Genomic DNA, 17,106 nt, shown 5'->3' on the forward strand with positions numbered 1-17,106 from the left:
AAATGGCCCACTTACAAGAGTTGGTAGTGATTTGTCAAGTTGTCAAAGCAACCAAACACATGATGTCTTATTCAAATGACTTAGTTCAGGTTGGTAACATCATTGACCTGAGCACATTATTAAGCTGGCATCTGTATCCACTAGACATTAGAATGCAGAGCAAATGCCCTCTGTTGATCCCTCAGACACTGGAACAAGGTGAAGTCATCTCATTTTCAATCTTCCTTCTGACCAATGCAAGCCTTGGGACTTTTCCATGCTAGGGGTCTTCCAGTGTCTGGATGGAAGCAGGTGCATAGAGGAGAAGTACCACTGTGACGGGGCTCAGCAATGCGCTGATGGGTCTGATGAGCTGGGCTGCTGGAGGCCCCCTGAGGACTGTTTACTGCGTTGTGACAACAAGACCCGGTGTATCCCTAAGAGTTGGCGATGTGATGGGAAGCTAGATTGTTTGGACAGAAGAGATGAGCAAGGGTGCAGTAAGTTCCATGAGCTTCCCAAGGTGTGTGTGTGTTTGTGTGTGTGTGTGTGTGTGTGTGTGTGTGTGTGTGTGTGTGTGTGTGTAAAGAGGGGTGCTGAGTCTCACCATGTAGCCCTGGCTGACCTGGAATTCACAAAGGTCCACCTCCTTCTGCCTCCAGAGCTCTGGGACTAAAAGGATGTGCCACCACGCCTGCCCCCACCCAGGATGTCTGACCCCCAGGAGCACTTCCAACTGTCTTATAGTTGAATTATCCTGTTTTGGGAAATTGTGTTCTATAACGTTGTTCTGAATGATAACCTACACATTACCCATTGAGCCGGTAACCATTGCTCCTGGAAATAAAAATCTAAGGCTGGATTTTGTCAAACCTCTGGTCACAGCATCTTTATCACCTATTGGTAAAATAATAATAATAATAATAATAATAATAATAATAATAATAATAATAATATTGGGGTTGGAACTTCCAGATCAAAGCTGGAATGGCTACCCACTGCAAGCACCCAACCAATAAATATATTATTGCATTGTTTTTATAGCACTATTTAGAGATGCCTTTAAAGTGTTGATTTATTAACAATCACATCTAATTTGCTTTATTAGACCCACCAGAGCCTTTTTCTTGGTATGTGTGTTGGGGGGCATGGTTTGTTTTTTTAGACAGATCCTCAATATGTAGCCATGGCTGGTCTGGAACTTGCTTCATAGACCAGGATGTCTTTGCACTCACATAGATCTTCATGACTCTGCCTCCAAGCACTAGGATCAAAGGTGTGTGCCACCATACCTATGATGGCATCTCCTTGTGCTCAGAACATATGACAGAACTTTCGTTGCTCTCGGGTTATTGGAATAGAAAATCATCAGAGAATGAAATGTGACAAGTAGAGTTCTAAGTAGGCTGCACTAAGGACTCTGGATTCCAGTGTAAGAGTTGACACAAGAGGCACAGTGCTACCTGTGTATCCCAGCTGGGAACACATACACACACACACACACACACACACACACACACACACACACACACACACACACACGGTGCTGTACTTACTATAGAGATTTGATAGGAAAGGTTTGGAGCTAGAGGCATCTTGAGAGCCCTACCACACACACCTCTTTCCATCACAAGAGTATTTCCATTAGGGGAAAGCAGGTCTAGCGTCCAAAATTATTTTTTGTTACGTTAAAGCTCTACTTCCCGGAATACTTTACATATGGTCTTTTCACCCACTAGGCCATATCATTTGTAGGTCTTGTAATTTTCCCTTCATTTTTATGGGCTACAGAGTCTTTATTTCTCTTTCTAATGATGTGGTTCAAAGGCCTGCATCACCTTGTGGGACTGGGGTAGAGAACTGAAGTGAGAAGAGCTGGGAGGGGCCCCAGCAGGTTTGGTTGTGGAATGGACCATGTAGCCAGGGCTGTGATTGCATGTGGGGCCAAGAACCCATCAGGAGGAATGAGATACTTGAAGGAGCTTGTGCTCTAGATGGAACATACCTTTGGTACCTATTTATGTCCTTTTCTGGGGCTAAATCAAGTAGTTTTTGTCTGTAGGCATTGAGTCCAACAACAAAAATTATAGAACATGTTGGATGTTGTGAGAGAATTTTTTTATTGTTAATGAATAAAGCTTGCAGAAGAGGGTCCTCACTTTGCCTACACCAGGGTCTATGTTTAGGTCCTCTCATCCCTGTCCCTCGGTCCTCATTTGCTAGGGCCAAGACAGGACTAGGGTATTAGGTTAATAGTAAGTCCTTCCTAGTATAACTTACCTTGAGATGATTTCCTGCCTGATGGGGCTGGTTCCCAAGGTGACAGCTGAACTTGGGAGAGTCTCTAAAGTGTTTTCCTTGTCACTGGGTTTCTTCAGGGTTGCCTGAGCTCTTACCCCGAGTATTACCTTTCTCAGTTCATGAAAGGTGCAGCTCCTCTGAATTTCAATGTGAGAACGGCCAGTGCGTGTCTTCGTCTCTGCATTGTGATGGGAACCGAGACTGCCTGGACCACTCAGATGAGGAAGGCTGCCCTGTTGCCCTACAGTGTCCGGAAGGGGAGATGAAGTGCCCGAAGAGTGGAGAATGTGTGTTGGCGGAGTGGATATGTGACCATGATGTAGACTGTAAAGACGGAACCGATGAGAAGGTAGCCTACCCCTCCTTCAGAAATATGTAGAGGTACCAGAGCCCCTGAGTAGCCAAAGGGAGTCAGGTCTCGGGTTTTCCCAGGATGCCAGAGTGTATGGATGCCTAAGTCTGTCATAGGGTGTGGCATTGTGTTTGCTTAGAGTGGACCCATATGCTCCCATACATCAAATCCTCTTTAGACTACTTGTAACAACTAATGCCATGTTTATGCTGAGTAAATAGTTTCCACACAGTATTGTTTAGGGAGCAGTAACAGGAAGCAATCTGTTATGTGCATGGTAAGGATTCAGTTTTCAAAAATATTTTTGATTCTCTCTGCAGAACGGCTTGCTGACTGTAGGTCTCAAACGCCACAGTGACACATGCTCTCTGCTGGGAAATTCAGGAAAACACAGAGGCAGATTAGTCACCCATAAGCTGCATCTGAGTAGGACCGGGAGGCTGTAGTCAAACTTCTCAGAGGAACTTGTGTTGTAGGAGGATTAGAACGTGATCACCATGGCTCGATTAGCCAATCCAAAGCTGAGCTCTGAGACTGGACAGACTTGTCCCTATTTCCTTTGAATTGTCACCAAGGAGCTTACTGAAGCTCAAGGACTGTCCCAGACACTGACTGATTTCACATGACCTTAGTACTCAGAAGCTGAGAATGTGTCTAAAGGCTCCAAGGTTGGGCAGGTACACAGCTGGTCCCTCCCAAGTCAGAGGAGATGCTAAAGATGCTCTCTTTTATTATCTTATTTTTGTTGTTGTTGTTGTTTTGAGACAGGGTTTCTCTGTGTAGCCCTGAGTGTCCTGGAACTCACTCTGTAGACCAGGCTGGCCTTGAACTCACAGAGATCCACCTGCCTCTGTACCCTGAGTGCTGAGACTAAAGGCGTGTGCCAGCACTGCTCTGCAATGCCGTCAATTTTAATTCACTGGAGCATGTATCGTTGTGGCAGAAAGAGCTCTAGGTTCATTTCTAGATTGGATTCTTTTGCTTCTGTTATCCGGATGAAATGAAGACTTCCCAACTGGTCACTCCCCCACACTTTCTTTCTTTATTTTCCCAACTATTCACAGACCAGTTTCTTTGTTTGCCTCACCTGACAGGCCACCCCTTGTGAACAGAGGTACCTCTAGTTGTATTCTGCTTGGATGCCGCTGTGTCCACAAGAGGGAATGCTGTCCAAGGCAGCTCTAAGCTTGAGAACCCCAGCAGAAGTCCAGACTCAACCCCATTTGAGGTTCTTTTCTTCCTCAGTCTGGGTGGGTGCGTGAGTGACAAGGCCGGTGCCATGGTCTTGTTGCCATCCCTCATGGTGAAATGCCAGCCCTTCTCTAAGATCATGGTCTGCCGGAAGTTGAGGCTGAGCCTCACTTGGGTCCTCTCCAGGCATGGCAAGTTCCTTCCCTAGAGGCCAGATGACACCACCGGCCATTACCCAAGTCAAGGAGAACATGCCAGGCATGAAATGAGAACCACAGGGCTTGTGGCAGTCACTGTTCTCCTTGATGAAATTGTAAACAGCATGAAATAAAGTCTTCTAAACACAATAGGACGGAAGTACATAGGAACTCAGAGAGACTTAGGCAGCATGCACAGGGCCTGCATGGGTCTGCACCAGACGGGTCCCAGAATTAAAAGAAGTAGACACATGCCCCCAGCTTAGAAGCTATCTCCAATTGACAACCACTTACAAATGAAATTTTACTTTTCTCCAAGGGAGTCTCACTGGGCAAACAAGCTACTCTTAAGGGTAGGCTGCATGTCCAGCTACTGAAAGAGACTCACATAATTTGTGTCCCTTTTGGGCACTTAGATTTCATCTGGCATCCTTGCAGAAACTTGAGAGTAGTTTTGTTGGATGGGGCCTTGTCTAACTCTGCAACCTTCTCCCTTAGCTTGAGGGGGGCCACTGATTATCATTGTCTTCTTAGGACTGTGACCCCAAGGTGCTTCCATGTGGCCCAAGGCAGTGGGCTTGTGGAAGTGGGGACCAGTGTGTGCCTGATTTCTGGCACTGCGATGGACAGAGCGACTGCAGAGACAGCAGCGACGAGGCTGGATGTAAGTGCAGGGCATCCTCACTGAGGCAGGCAGAAGCCAAGTGCTTTCATGCAAATTCTGCAGAACCTGAAGTCCACCCTCATTTTCTCATTAAGGGGGTCTTGGTTGTGTACGGAGGAGCCTTGTAGGGGAGGGATGCTTAGGGCTGGATTGTAAAACTCTAGTGGAAGGCAACCCCCTCCCCAACAGGTGCTCCACAGAAGTGCCCAGATTCCGAGTTCCAGTGTGCTGCTGGTGCCTGCCTCAGCTTCAGCATGGTGTGTGACGGACGAGAGGACTGTGCCGATGGTTCCGATGAGGGTGGAGAGTGTTCTTCATCAGCGTGCAGCCCAGGGCAATGTTACCACTCCTGCTACCCGTCCCCAACTGGGCCAGTGAGTTGCTGAAGTTACTGTTTGTTCCCTATCAGCCACATCTGTGCCGAGAAAAGCCAGTAGTGAACTCATTCAGGTTGTCCCCAATGGCACCTTGATCTCAAGGACATATGCCTGTGGCCCTTCCCATCTTTTCTTGAGCTGTGGGAGAAATGTTGCATGGTGCTAAGACCCAAACATCTGGACAGGTCAGGAAAATGACAACTTGAAAGTTGCTTCCCTGTGGATATTTGGAATGCACCATGCTCTTAAGTCGGGAACTGGTTATGTTAAGGCAGTATCACTCAGCAGTGTGCAGTGAACTCGATTCACATAGTCTAGTAAAAGTGTTCTGATATTTGGTAACAGCAGCTCTCTACTGGCAGATGACCAATTCAGTTAGCTTCATGTGCTTCTCTTCTCATGAATCCAGTAAAGGCTCTGGTTTCCTGGGCTGAACCAACCATTGTTACTCTGGTTCCACAATGGCTTGAAGGGTGTAACAGGTACAGGGAGGTTGATGTGGCAGAGAAGTGACTGTTCAAAGTAAAGCTGCTTCAGTTGTCAAAATGGAATGTATCACCCTGTGAATTTCATAGGAAGATCAAAGTTCTCTTATCAATGCTGTTCTGTCTTCAGAATGTGTTGATGGCTTCTTATCTCTTTCAGATGTGTGCCTGTGCCCCAGGCTTTGAGCTGGGAAGCAGTGGTCAAATCTGTCAGGATGTCAATGAGTGCCAGCAGCCAGCTGGTCGACCTTGCAGTCAGACCTGTATCAATACTGAGGGCTCATATATCTGTGCCTGTCACCCTGGCTACTTGCTGGGCCCTGATGGCCACACTTGTAAGGCAACAGGTAACCTGGAGCTGGGAATGTCTTCTAAGTCCTGGATCATGAGTGTTGAATCCCTAGCTCTGTGACTGTGGGTCCACCTGACTTATCCTACCCAACATTTCGTTCCTGCCCATCTGCCCCAGTATTTCATTCACAGCCAGCTCAAGGCCTATTAACAAATGTGTGGATAAAGAAAATGTAGTGTATATACACAATGGAATTTATTTGGCCATAAAGAAAAATGAAATTGTGTTAAGGGCAGGAAAATGGGTAGAACTACAGATTATGTTAAATGAAATAAGCCAGACTCAAGAAGACAAATATTGCAGTTTTCCTCTTCTATGTGGAATTTAGATTTCAATATGAATAGATGCATGTCATAAAGTGGATGGGGACAAAGAGGATTGCAGAGGGGAGGATAAGAGAGGGTGATAGAGGGAAGAAAGATAGAATACCACGTATTTTCTCTCATATGTGGAATTTGCACATGTGCCTTGTGACGTAAAAGCAGAATAGGGACAGTTTGAAGAAAGGAAGTAGACCAACATTGTTGGGGAATGGTAGTGGGTGGAGGAAGTAGATATGAGCAAGGTACGATGATGTGTATAATGCAAATGTCAAAAGGGAACTCATCATTTTATCCACTAAATAAGAAAACAAAGGAGATGCTGCCTTTTGTTGTTGTTGTTGTTGTTGTTTTTTGAGACAGGGTTTCTCTGTGTAGTTTTGGTGCCTCTTCTGGATCTCACTTTGTAGACCAGGCTGGCCTCGAACTCACAGAGATCTGCCTGGCTCTGCCTCCGGAGTGCTGGAATTAAAGGTGTGCACCACCACCGCCCGGCCCAAGATGTTTAATTTAAGCTAATAATCAATGTATTCTATATACCTTTAAGGTTGTGGTTATTATTGTAACCATTGTGTTATGAAGCGCTCCTTCCATTTGAGCTAACTGGCAGCCCAGCCTTGGCCAAAAGCCACCATACCATGCCGTAGTCTTTCACTCTTTAGCACATGCTGATCTTTGCTGTATGAACTCCTCTATGGTCAAGTTGAAAGCTGTTTCTTTTTGGCAGGTGCCGAGCCAATCCTGATAGCTGCAATTGAGTTTAACCTGTTCCTTTCTGGACTGAGAAGCTTAAAAGAAGATATCCTGGCAACTACAGACAAGGACCTGGCTATTCACTCTCTGGACTATGACTTAGTGGATCAGAAAGTCTTCTGGGCAGATCCCAATGCAGAGAGTATAAGGTGGATAAGTATGGCCACGAAGAAGGATGGGATGGTGGTGAGAGGTATGAGCCTCTGGAAAGCTCTTCTTAAATGTACAGAGCATAAACAACACAGTGAGGGGCAATTGATGTAAACACGGGTTGGGATTTATCTCCTGGATTAGAAGGGACCAAGGCTTGCTGGTTAGTAAGAAATAGAAAGGCACAACCATTGTCATCTCAGTGGACATGGGTCCTACCATGCTGCGAACCATCGACCACTGCTCTTAATGATCATTCCTCTACGATAGTATTTTGGGATGTATTAATAGTTTTCTCTGTTGGATACGCATCTAGCACTTGGAAAATGAATGAATATGGCATGCAAGTCTAGAATCTCTTTGCCTACTGAAGTTACAGTTTAGCATCAGCATACCTGTTGAATGGTCTCTTTAGGGATAAAGCCAGACAGTATAGCGGTCGACTGGATTGGAAGGAATCTCTACTGGATTGATGGGAGAGCTGGCCAGATTTTGGCAATTCAATTAACTGCTGTTGGGAGAGAAAATTCTGAGTACACAGTTGTCCTGGATGATGCGATTCAGCCCCAGTCTTTGGCTTTGGATCCCCTAAATGGGTGAGTTAGGTGTCAAAATGCCTGGTCAAGAACTGTAAGCTGCTTATTGGGCCTGGTTCTACTTTTATGCTACTATACTATTTTTATATCCCTTTGTAATCTTTGTAAGTCAATGTTTTAAGAAATGAATGGATAGATGTTTTCTCCAAAGGCAATCTACTGCCTTACAGCCAGCTTTTATTCACACAGATTGATGTACTGGTCTGAAATCGGAGAAGAACCTCAAATAGAACAAGCTTGGAATGGACGGTAGCAGCAAGAAGATACTTGTCAATCAAGGCCTTGGTCGGCCCACTAGCATAGCTCTTGACCCGTTAAGGTTGGAAGATATTCTGGTCTGATGAGAAATTCCACTGCATTGGCTCTGCCAACCTAGACGGTAGTGGCCTTAGCGTAAGTGTCCTTTTGACATTGGGCTCAGTTGAAATACCATGTGTCTTGTGTAAAACTCACCCCAGAAAGCTCACCTTCACCGTTGTAGATGATGCAGCTAACAGAAATCAAGAACCCCTTTTCAGTCGCTGTGTTGAAGATGAAATCTTCTGGTCTGACCTGAAGACAAGAACAATACAGCGCGCAGAGAAGATGACAGGCAAGGACAGGGCTGTCCTCATCAAGCGCCTCTGGACAGCCCTTTGGACTCAAGGTAAGTTGGGTACTCTTAAATATCTTCCTGGTCCTCCACGAAAAAGACATGTCTATGAGCTACCCAATCACCGAGTTTAGTGGTGTCCGCCCATAGTGATTAAGAGCGTTGTCTGGCCTGTGGCTGTAGCTCCGTGGTAGAGTGGTACAGGCTAAGAAAGAGAGAAGGGAATAAAGAAGAAAGAGGAGGAGGAGCAGAGAGGGAAGGAAAGGAGAGGAAAGGAAGGGAGAGGGGAGGAGGGGAGGGAGGGAAGGAGAGGAGAGGAGAGGGGAGGGGAGGGAGGAGAGAGAGGAAGGGGAGGAGAGGAGAGGGGGAGGGGAGGGAAAGGGGAGAGGAGGGGAGGGGAGGGGAGGAGAGGGGAGGGGAGAGAAGAGGAGGGGAGGGGAGGAGAAAGGAAGGAGGGGAGGAGAGAGGAGGGAAGGGGAGAGGAGGGGAGGGGAGGGGAGGAGAGGGGAGGGGAGGAGAGGAGAGGGGAGGGGATGGAAGGGGAGAGGAGGGGAGGGGAGGGGAGGAGAGGGGAGGGGAGGAGAAGGGGAGGGGAGGGAGGAGAGGGGAGGGGATGGAAGGGGAGAGGAGGGGAGGAGAGGGGGAGGGGATGAGGGAGAGGAGGGGAGGAGGAGGAGAGGGGAGGAGGATGGAGAGGGGAGGGGAAGGGGAGGAGAGGGGAGGAGAGGACAGGGGAGGGGAGAAGAGGAGGGGAGGGGGAGGAGAAAGAAGGAGGGGAGGAGAGGAGAGAAGGATGGGGGAGGAGAGAGGAGGGGAGGGGAGAGGAGGGGAGAAGAATGGATTGACTTTCTATTGGAAAGGATTTAGCACTTAGCAGCATCCAGCTCTTATCTTTCAGATAATGCACGAAGTCCTCCAGCCCAGGTCTTCCAGTCCCTGTCTGGACATAGGATGTTCCCACTTGTGCCTTCTGAGCCCACGAGCCAAGGGAAGTTGTCACTGCCCAGTTGGCCTCCTGCTGGCAGATGATGGGATCACCTGTGTCTCCTTGCAAGAGTCTGAGTTTGTGTTCCCTGGTCTTGCCCACTGTTCTCACCCAGGTACTGTTCTAGAGCTTTCCTGACATGCCTGCGCTGAGTTTGTGTTCTGTTTTAGACTTTGAGTATTAGGCTTCTCCACATACAGTTGTAAATGGGAGAGGCCCCTTTCCCTTGGAAAATTCTTAAAATAGAAACTAAAATTCTTAAAACTAAACTTTGTTTAGTATTGACTATGCACTAGGTATCCTGTGCTGTAGAACATTTTGATCTTAAAAGGGCTGTGGTGACCCACATAAAGTTCCTTGAAATGTGTAAATGAAAATGATGCACATTTTAATTCCTTTAAGATAGTGGTTCTCAATCTTCCTAATGCTGCAACCCTTTAATACAGTTCCTCATGTTATGGTGACCCCCCCAACCACAAATTATTTTTTGTTACTTTATAACTGTAATTTTGTTGGTCATACTATAAATATCCATGCTTTCCAATGGTCTTTGACAACCTCTGTGAAGGGGTCATTCAACTTCCAAAGGGATCATGACCCACAAGTTGAGAACCATTGCTTTAAAACATTTTAGCACATTGGGACACAGTGAGATTAGAGAGTGAAAACACATTTGCCTCTGTTCAGTTACCCAAGCAGTTGTAAGGATTCAGCTTAGTTCTGATCCAAGCAACTCCCTGGGTTCCAGCCTGGGAAGGAAGCACATTTTTAAGGGATCACTTCTGTCTTACTTGGGTTTCTGTTTCTGGGAAGAGACACCATATACACGGCAACTCTTATTAAGGAAGACAATTAATTGAGGGGGGCTTGGTTATAGTTTCAGAGGTTCAGTTCATTATCATCATGGCAGGCACATAGGTGGACATGAATGCTTCAGGGGTAGCTGAGAGTCCTACATCTTGCAGGCAACATGAAGTCGACTGAGAAACTGGGCAGTATCTTGAGCATAGGAAACCTTAAAGCCTGCCCACAGTGACACACTTCTTCCAACAAGGCCATACCCACTTCAACAAAGCCACAGCTCCTAATAGTGCCCACTCCCTAAGAGATTATGGGGGCTAATCATATTCAAACTCTCACAATGTCTTAAGACTTAGAGTGCAAACAAGCAAGTCCCCACCCAGAGGACTCATCAGTTCTTGGCATTGTAAAATAATGAAACAAATTTTAGGGTTGAAGATCAGCACACTGGTGTCAGTGTGATATTAATTAATAAGTATCATTTAAAGAGACGGGCCTTTAACAGAGATTGTATCTTCAAAGTACGTGATGTGCTGGTTAGTTTTATGTCAACTTGACAGAAGCTAGAGTTATCTGAAAAGAGGGAGCCTCAGTTGAGAAAAATACCACCATAAAGTCTGGCTGTAGGGCATTTTCTCACTTGGTGATCAATGAGAGAGGGCCCAGCCTATTGTGGGTGGTGGCCATCCTGAGCTGGTGGTCCTGGGTTCTATAACAAAGCAGGCTGAGCAAGACATGTGGAGCAAGCCAGTCAGTAGCACCCTTCCGTGACCTCTGCACCAGTTCCTGCCTCTAGGATCCTGCCCTGTTTGAGTTCCTTTCTTGACTTTTTTTGATGATGAACTGTGATATGGAAGTATAAACTGAATAAACCGTTCTCTCCAGCTTGCTCATGGTGTTTCATTACAGAAACAGTAACCCCGACCAAGACGTGGATTTCAGGACTTCTAGTGCTAGAGGAACCAGGAAAGGAACAAATTAGCAGCTTTCTGCTTTCAAGAGATAGAATGTCTGAAAATATTATTTTAACAATACTAGCACCAATGTCATATTGAGATAAAAAAAATTAGAGTAGACCTGACCAGTACCATCTACTTAATTTTTCCCCATAGATCTATCTGAAAAAATCTTAAGACCACAGCACAACCAACGACTGTACCAGAACACAGAACACTTCCTTTTACCAGTGTCAACCAGCTGGCGTCAGTGGATTATCTTGTCCAGAAAAGGCCCTCTACCTGTCAGAGCTGAATGCCAGTGACATCAGGCTACTGCGGCTGAAGGAAACCAGGGAATTACTCTCATGGAGAAGAATCATATCTGGGAAGGGGACAGTGACTGACTTTGCCCTGGACTGGCTGGGTGGAAACATTTATTGGATTGACAGTGAAAATCCCCACATCAATGTTGCTTCCTCAAAAGGCCAGTATCCCATTGTCTTGCTCAGTGAAAACCTTTACCACCCCACCTCTGTTGTCCTCCATCCACCTACTGCTGTCATGTGCTGGGCAGACCTGGGTTCGCAGGATCATGGGAGACATGGCTCCAGCATTGAATGTGCCTCTATGGATGGTAGCAGGAGAAAGGCGCTGTGGCTGAAATCCCAGGTGCCTGTGGGCTTGGCCTTTTCGGATTCAGGGACCCGAGTGTACTGGGCTGATACTGGTAAGCAATTAATATCTGCACCCTAAATATGAACCTGACGGACCCTGCACTGGGTAATGAAGTTCTGGTCACTGATCTTCAGCTATAACCTTAATGAATGTTCAGATCTCATTTACATCTGCCAACACAGTAGAGACAAGGAGAGTCTTTTCCTAAGTAGCAGAGGATAGCCCACAGGGTCATGCCATTCTCCCTTGTAAAAGATAAGACTGAGAACTCAAAAAATATGAATAATAATAGGGAGATGGTTCAGTGGAAAAGCACCTGCTTTGCAAGCATGAGGACCTGTGTTTAGATCTGAAGAACCCATGTAAATCTGGGCACCATAGCACGTGTTGCTAATCCTGGTTGTCCTGTGGTGATATTGGAGGTGGGAGCTTATGGGCCAGTTAGCCTGGTATATGCAGTATATTCAGTAGTGAACAACAAAGAGCATCTGCCTCAAACAAGAAACCTGACTTTGTCAGCTGACCTTAAAACATATGCTGTGATATAAGCACACCTGCCCTCACATGTATACACATGACTTACATACACACACACACACACACACACACACACACACACACATACACATACCCCACATACACTATACATAGTGTATTTATATATATACTATGCATATATATGCAAATCACTGTGAATCATGCACACACCACATACACTAAGTATATAGTATTTATACACACTATACATATATAAGTATATGCATATATATGCACGTATATAGATGCAAATCACTATAAATCACTGTTACAGAGACATGAATGAGGAAGAATCAATTTCAGAGCCTGAATGGCAAACAGTGTCATCCGGAAGCTGGGACAAACAAGACATGACAAGTTCCAGGATATAGTACAGCTGTCAGGACCAAAGGAAATTAACTGGCCATCTCTTCCTAGGGCAGGGGCTTATTCAAAGTATTCAGCTAGATGGCTCAAGATACAGGGTGGACCACCAAGGAGTTAAGGATCTTCACCTCTTTGCCTGTGGCCAAGACATGATGTTGTGGACAACAGTTGATGACGGTAGGTCTTGTTGTACAGATTGATCTCTAGTCTGAATTCACTCCTGGAATCCAAAGAGTATCTGCTTCTGCTTAGCACCTATCCCTAGCAGTGTCTTTCTTTTAGAGGAATAACCAACTTCCCTAGCCTAGAGAAGGATGTGTTAACAATGCACCTGTGACTTGGAGAACCTGTCACTTATTTGGTTATTCTCTATAGCAGTGGTTCTCAACCTTCCTAATGCTGCGGCCCTTTAATCCAGTTCCTCATGCTGCTATGACCCCCAACCATGAAATTAGTTCATTGCTACTTTGTAACTGTCATTTTGCTACTGTTATAAATCATAATGTAAATGTCTGATATGTAGGATATCTGGTATGGGACCCCAGGTGGGTCACTACCCGGTGTTGAGAACCCCTGCTCTATATAAATAAGCTTAGGTCCTGAAAATTTTGTATGTCATTTGATGCTCCTTACTGCTGTGACCGATCTGTCACTGTGACAAACACCTCTGACAACCGATTAATGAGGGGAAAAGGACGATTTGGACGCACAGTTCCACAGGTTTCAATGCACTTGTCCCGGTTGCATTTGGCTCTTTAGTGAGGAAGTACATTATGATGGGTCATGTGATGAAGAGACAAATTCCCCCACGGAGGCCAAAAGTAAAGAGAGAGAATGAGGAAGGCCAGGGACCTAAAATTCCAATCTAGGGCATACCCTTAAAAATCTAACTTCCTTCCCCTTAGACCCGGGCTGGAGACCACGCCTTCAGTACATGGACCTTCGGGCAACCTAGTGCAAGGGAGAACTGGGCCAGGAGTTGGAGCTGGGTGGCATGCCGGCTCTCAGTTACTAGCTATTCCAGTTTACCAGTCAAATGACAATACCCGTCTTAGCTGACAAAGTGAATATGAGGTACAAGGTGGATTATACAACATGCTTTTGTTTTCATTTTTAAATTACTTTTTTTCTGGTTCACAAACGAAGACGTGGGTTTTGCTGTGACATTTTCAAACATGTTTATTGTTATAGTTGGTTCTTATTCAAACCCCTACTGCCTTTCCCAAAGCCCCATGCCCTCTGCTATTGGCCTCCACCTCCCCCCACTGACTCCTGCTTCTGCTTTCCTGACACACATACAGCTTTATTTGAGACTTGAATATGGGCCATTTCTAGGATATTAAGGGGGTTGCCCAAAAACCACAGTGTTCTAGTACATTACGGTGGCTATGCTTGAGTCCTGTGAATAAACGTCTGGTGAGTATCTAGACTTGGTGAAACTGGAGACAAGATTTAAAATAAACCTGTCTCCTTAAATGTCCAAATGTCAATCACAGCAGAGCAAGTTCTCAGATCAAGAATCTGAGGTGTGTGAGGAGCCATTTCCCATCCATTTTAGGATCCCTCACAGCTCCTCCTCCACATGAGCCCTTTCCAGAGATGCGTCCTAATGAGTTTTGAGACAAGGCCTCATTAATCACATAGAGTACATTTAGGTGTCACTTGTTTTAATTTTCTAGTTCAATATTTATTAATGCACTAGTTACAGTTTATTGACATGTGACTTGGACTTCGATCATGCTTGTGTGTTGTTTTTTGAGACAGCGTCTCACGCTGTAGCATAGGTTGATCCCAAATTTACAGTCTTCCTGTCTCAGCCTCCCACGGGGGGGGGGGGGCTAGGATTATAAGTGTTTGTTACTACACAGGCCTAACTTTGTGACTTTCTATGGAGGACTTGCCTAACATGTGACTTCATTTGGGTTGGAAATTTGCCATTTTTAAAAGTTCCCTCAGAATTTCTTTCTCACAATAAAACTCAGAAAAATAGGCAACTACTGTGAAAACTTCTTTTTGCTTCATTGGATCACACAGATGAGTCCAAGAGTCTCTACTGAACCCGTTTCTTTGCCTAGGAATGGTTCTGCCATGGATTTTATTTCTGTTAACAGTTACTCTCTGGCTTTCGTTTCAGCCCAGATCACCAAAGTTTGGTACAACAAAGCTCGAGTCTCAGGAAACCAGTGGTTCCAAGTAGACCAGAAGATTGTAGACTTAAAAGTTTATAGTATACTGAGGCAGCAGGGTAAGTACATCTCCAATGACTGTGACAACAATGCTGTCCGCTGAGTTCCCAAAGAGGGGACACTCTACCCTACCGTCTCCTTGGAATGTCTCTGTGTGTCCCATTGTGTTAAAATATTCTTCTCTGAAATTCTCACTGGTCTGCACAATGCTCTTGTATTTATGCAGTTCTCTACAGTCTGGGTCAGGTACACCATTGACCCCTTGTGAATTGTGTACCAAACATGGCCGTGCTAAATCCACTGGGCTGGGAGTTGGTAGACTTGGTGTCCTGGCTTTCAATGGCTATTATGGGAGAGAGCTGACTTCTAAGGAGCGGGCATTATTCGGGCTCATGGTTTGTAGGTTTCAGGAATTATTCTGGCTCGTGGTTTGCAGGTTTCAGGCATTATTCCGGCTCGTGGTTTGCAGGTTTCAGGCATTATTCTGGCTCGTGGTTTGCAGGTTTCAGGCATTTTTCTGGCTCATGGTTTGTAGGTTTCAGGCATTATTCTGGCTCGTGGTTTGCAGGTTTCAGTTTTCAGTGGCTGTCTCCTTGCCTTGGGATCTATGGTACAGCAGCAGTTCATGACAGGAGCGTGTGGCTGGCAGAGAAAATCTGTTCACCTCATGTCTGAAAAGCAAAAGAGGAAGAGACCAGAATCCTAGAATGCTCTTTGGAGTTGTGCGTCCAGTGTCTAAAAACCTCCCACTAAGCCGTATTTCTTCTATTTCCAGCACCTTTCAATAGTGTTGTACTGAGCTCAGACCCATTACCATAGGGACCTTTGGGAGGCACTTAAGAGCTACACTATAGAACCTGTGTTCTGTTTTCACTTTCGTTCTTTTAAGTTTTATTTTCATTATTTTTTTCCTCCATGTACCTTCCAGACTCTGGCTTCCAGTAGTTGATGTTTGATTTCCTTTTTTATGTTGTTGTTTTGTATATTTGCTGTGCTTGGGATCTCATCCAGACCCGGTGGACAGAGGGCCTGAATGTTACCAATGAGCAAGCCTCCTCCACTCACGTATTTTTAATTGAAAATCGATGTTTTCATACTGTATATTCTGATCTCTGTTTCCCCTCCTCCAATTCCTCCTGGACCATCACCACTTCCCCAACCACCCAAATCCACACTCTTTCTTTCTCTCTCTCATTAGAATACAAAGAGACATCTAAAAAATAGCAGAGATAATAAGATCAAATAAAAACAAACTGTAACAGGACAAAATAAACAAACAAGGGAAAAAAGATCCAAAGAAAAAGCACAAGAAACACACACAGACATTAAGACACATACCAGTCACATACACAGAAACCCATAAAATCAGAAACCAGAACCTATCCCTTTGTTCTTGTAGACTAAACAATACTAACACACAACAGTCACATACACAGAAACCCATAAAATCAGAAACCAGTACATACCACTTTGTTCTTGTAGACTAAACAATACTAGCACACAACAGTCACATACACAGAAACCCATAAAATCAGAAACCAGAATCTATCCCTTAGTTCTTGTAGACTAAACAATACTAGCACACAACAGTCACATACACAGAAATCCAAAAAAATCAGAAACCAGAACAGACCACTTTGTAGATTAGACAACACTAATGTTATTATAAATGAAACACCACTTGAGAGTTGAGAACACCTGCTGGTTGGTGCAGGCCCATGGTTCTAGCTTGGTGGGGGCTCAGGCAGGATGATTCCAAGTTCAAGGTCTGTCTGGCTTACAGAGTGAGTTCAAGGCTATGTGTGGAACTTAGTGAGATCCTGTCTTTAGAAAAAGGGGGGACTAGAGGAACAACTTGGCTCTTGCCTACTACATGTAAGACTTTGAGTCAAATCTTTAGCAACACACACACACACACACACACACACACACACACACACACACACACACACTTGAACTCTGAAGCAGAGCTAGCCTTCCTTCTACTCACCATCAGTAGTATCTATGTTGCTGTTGACTGAGCCTCGAAACATCAACTTGGGAATGGTCAGATGTGATTTGGGCACATTTGTCTTAAGAGAATACTGCTCCATTGTTTTTTTGCAAAAGTCAAACCTCCATGGAAGTGTGTGCTAGTCATGGGGAGGCTGCCAGTCTTGGTTCTATGAGGAGATAATTTTTAGACTTCCTCCAAGTGATAGGTGGTCACTTAAATTTTCTGTTGCTTAGTTCTTAGAGCTAGAAGGAGGGAGCTTTGCACCCTTCTGTATGTTTATCTGCATCACATACAGCTCTGTGCCCCAGGGCCT

The 17,106-nt window shown here is 45.2% G+C and overlaps 1 protein-coding gene across 1 annotated transcript in view; it reads left to right on the top strand.

The window, feature by feature from the left end:
- The window catches only part of LOC131894632 (low-density lipoprotein receptor-related protein 1-like), a 50,559-nt gene that overhangs the window by 29,863 nt on the left and 3,590 nt on the right, over positions 1 to 17,106 (top strand). The window contains 19 exon segments of the mRNA XM_059244936.1: positions 264 to 479; positions 2,397 to 2,629; positions 4,555 to 4,684; positions 4,874 to 5,058; positions 5,707 to 5,893; positions 6,946 to 7,164; positions 7,537 to 7,717; positions 7,907 to 7,955; positions 7,957 to 8,034; positions 8,036 to 8,110; positions 8,199 to 8,241; positions 8,244 to 8,338; positions 8,340 to 8,363; positions 9,208 to 9,381; positions 9,383 to 9,414; positions 11,208 to 11,314; positions 11,317 to 11,760; positions 12,663 to 12,788; positions 14,746 to 14,856. Of these exon segments, the coding sequence (XP_059100919.1) occupies positions 264 to 479; positions 2,397 to 2,629; positions 4,555 to 4,684; positions 4,874 to 5,058; positions 5,707 to 5,893; positions 6,946 to 7,164; positions 7,537 to 7,717; positions 7,907 to 7,955; positions 7,957 to 8,034; positions 8,036 to 8,110; positions 8,199 to 8,241; positions 8,244 to 8,338; positions 8,340 to 8,363; positions 9,208 to 9,381; positions 9,383 to 9,414; positions 11,208 to 11,314; positions 11,317 to 11,760; positions 12,663 to 12,788; positions 14,746 to 14,856 (2,709 nt within the window).

The sequence above is a fragment of the Peromyscus eremicus genome, chromosome 17, assembly GCF_949786415.1.
Source record: "Peromyscus eremicus chromosome 17, PerEre_H2_v1, whole genome shotgun sequence".
Taxonomy (NCBI): Eukaryota; Metazoa; Chordata; class Mammalia; order Rodentia; family Cricetidae; genus Peromyscus; species Peromyscus eremicus.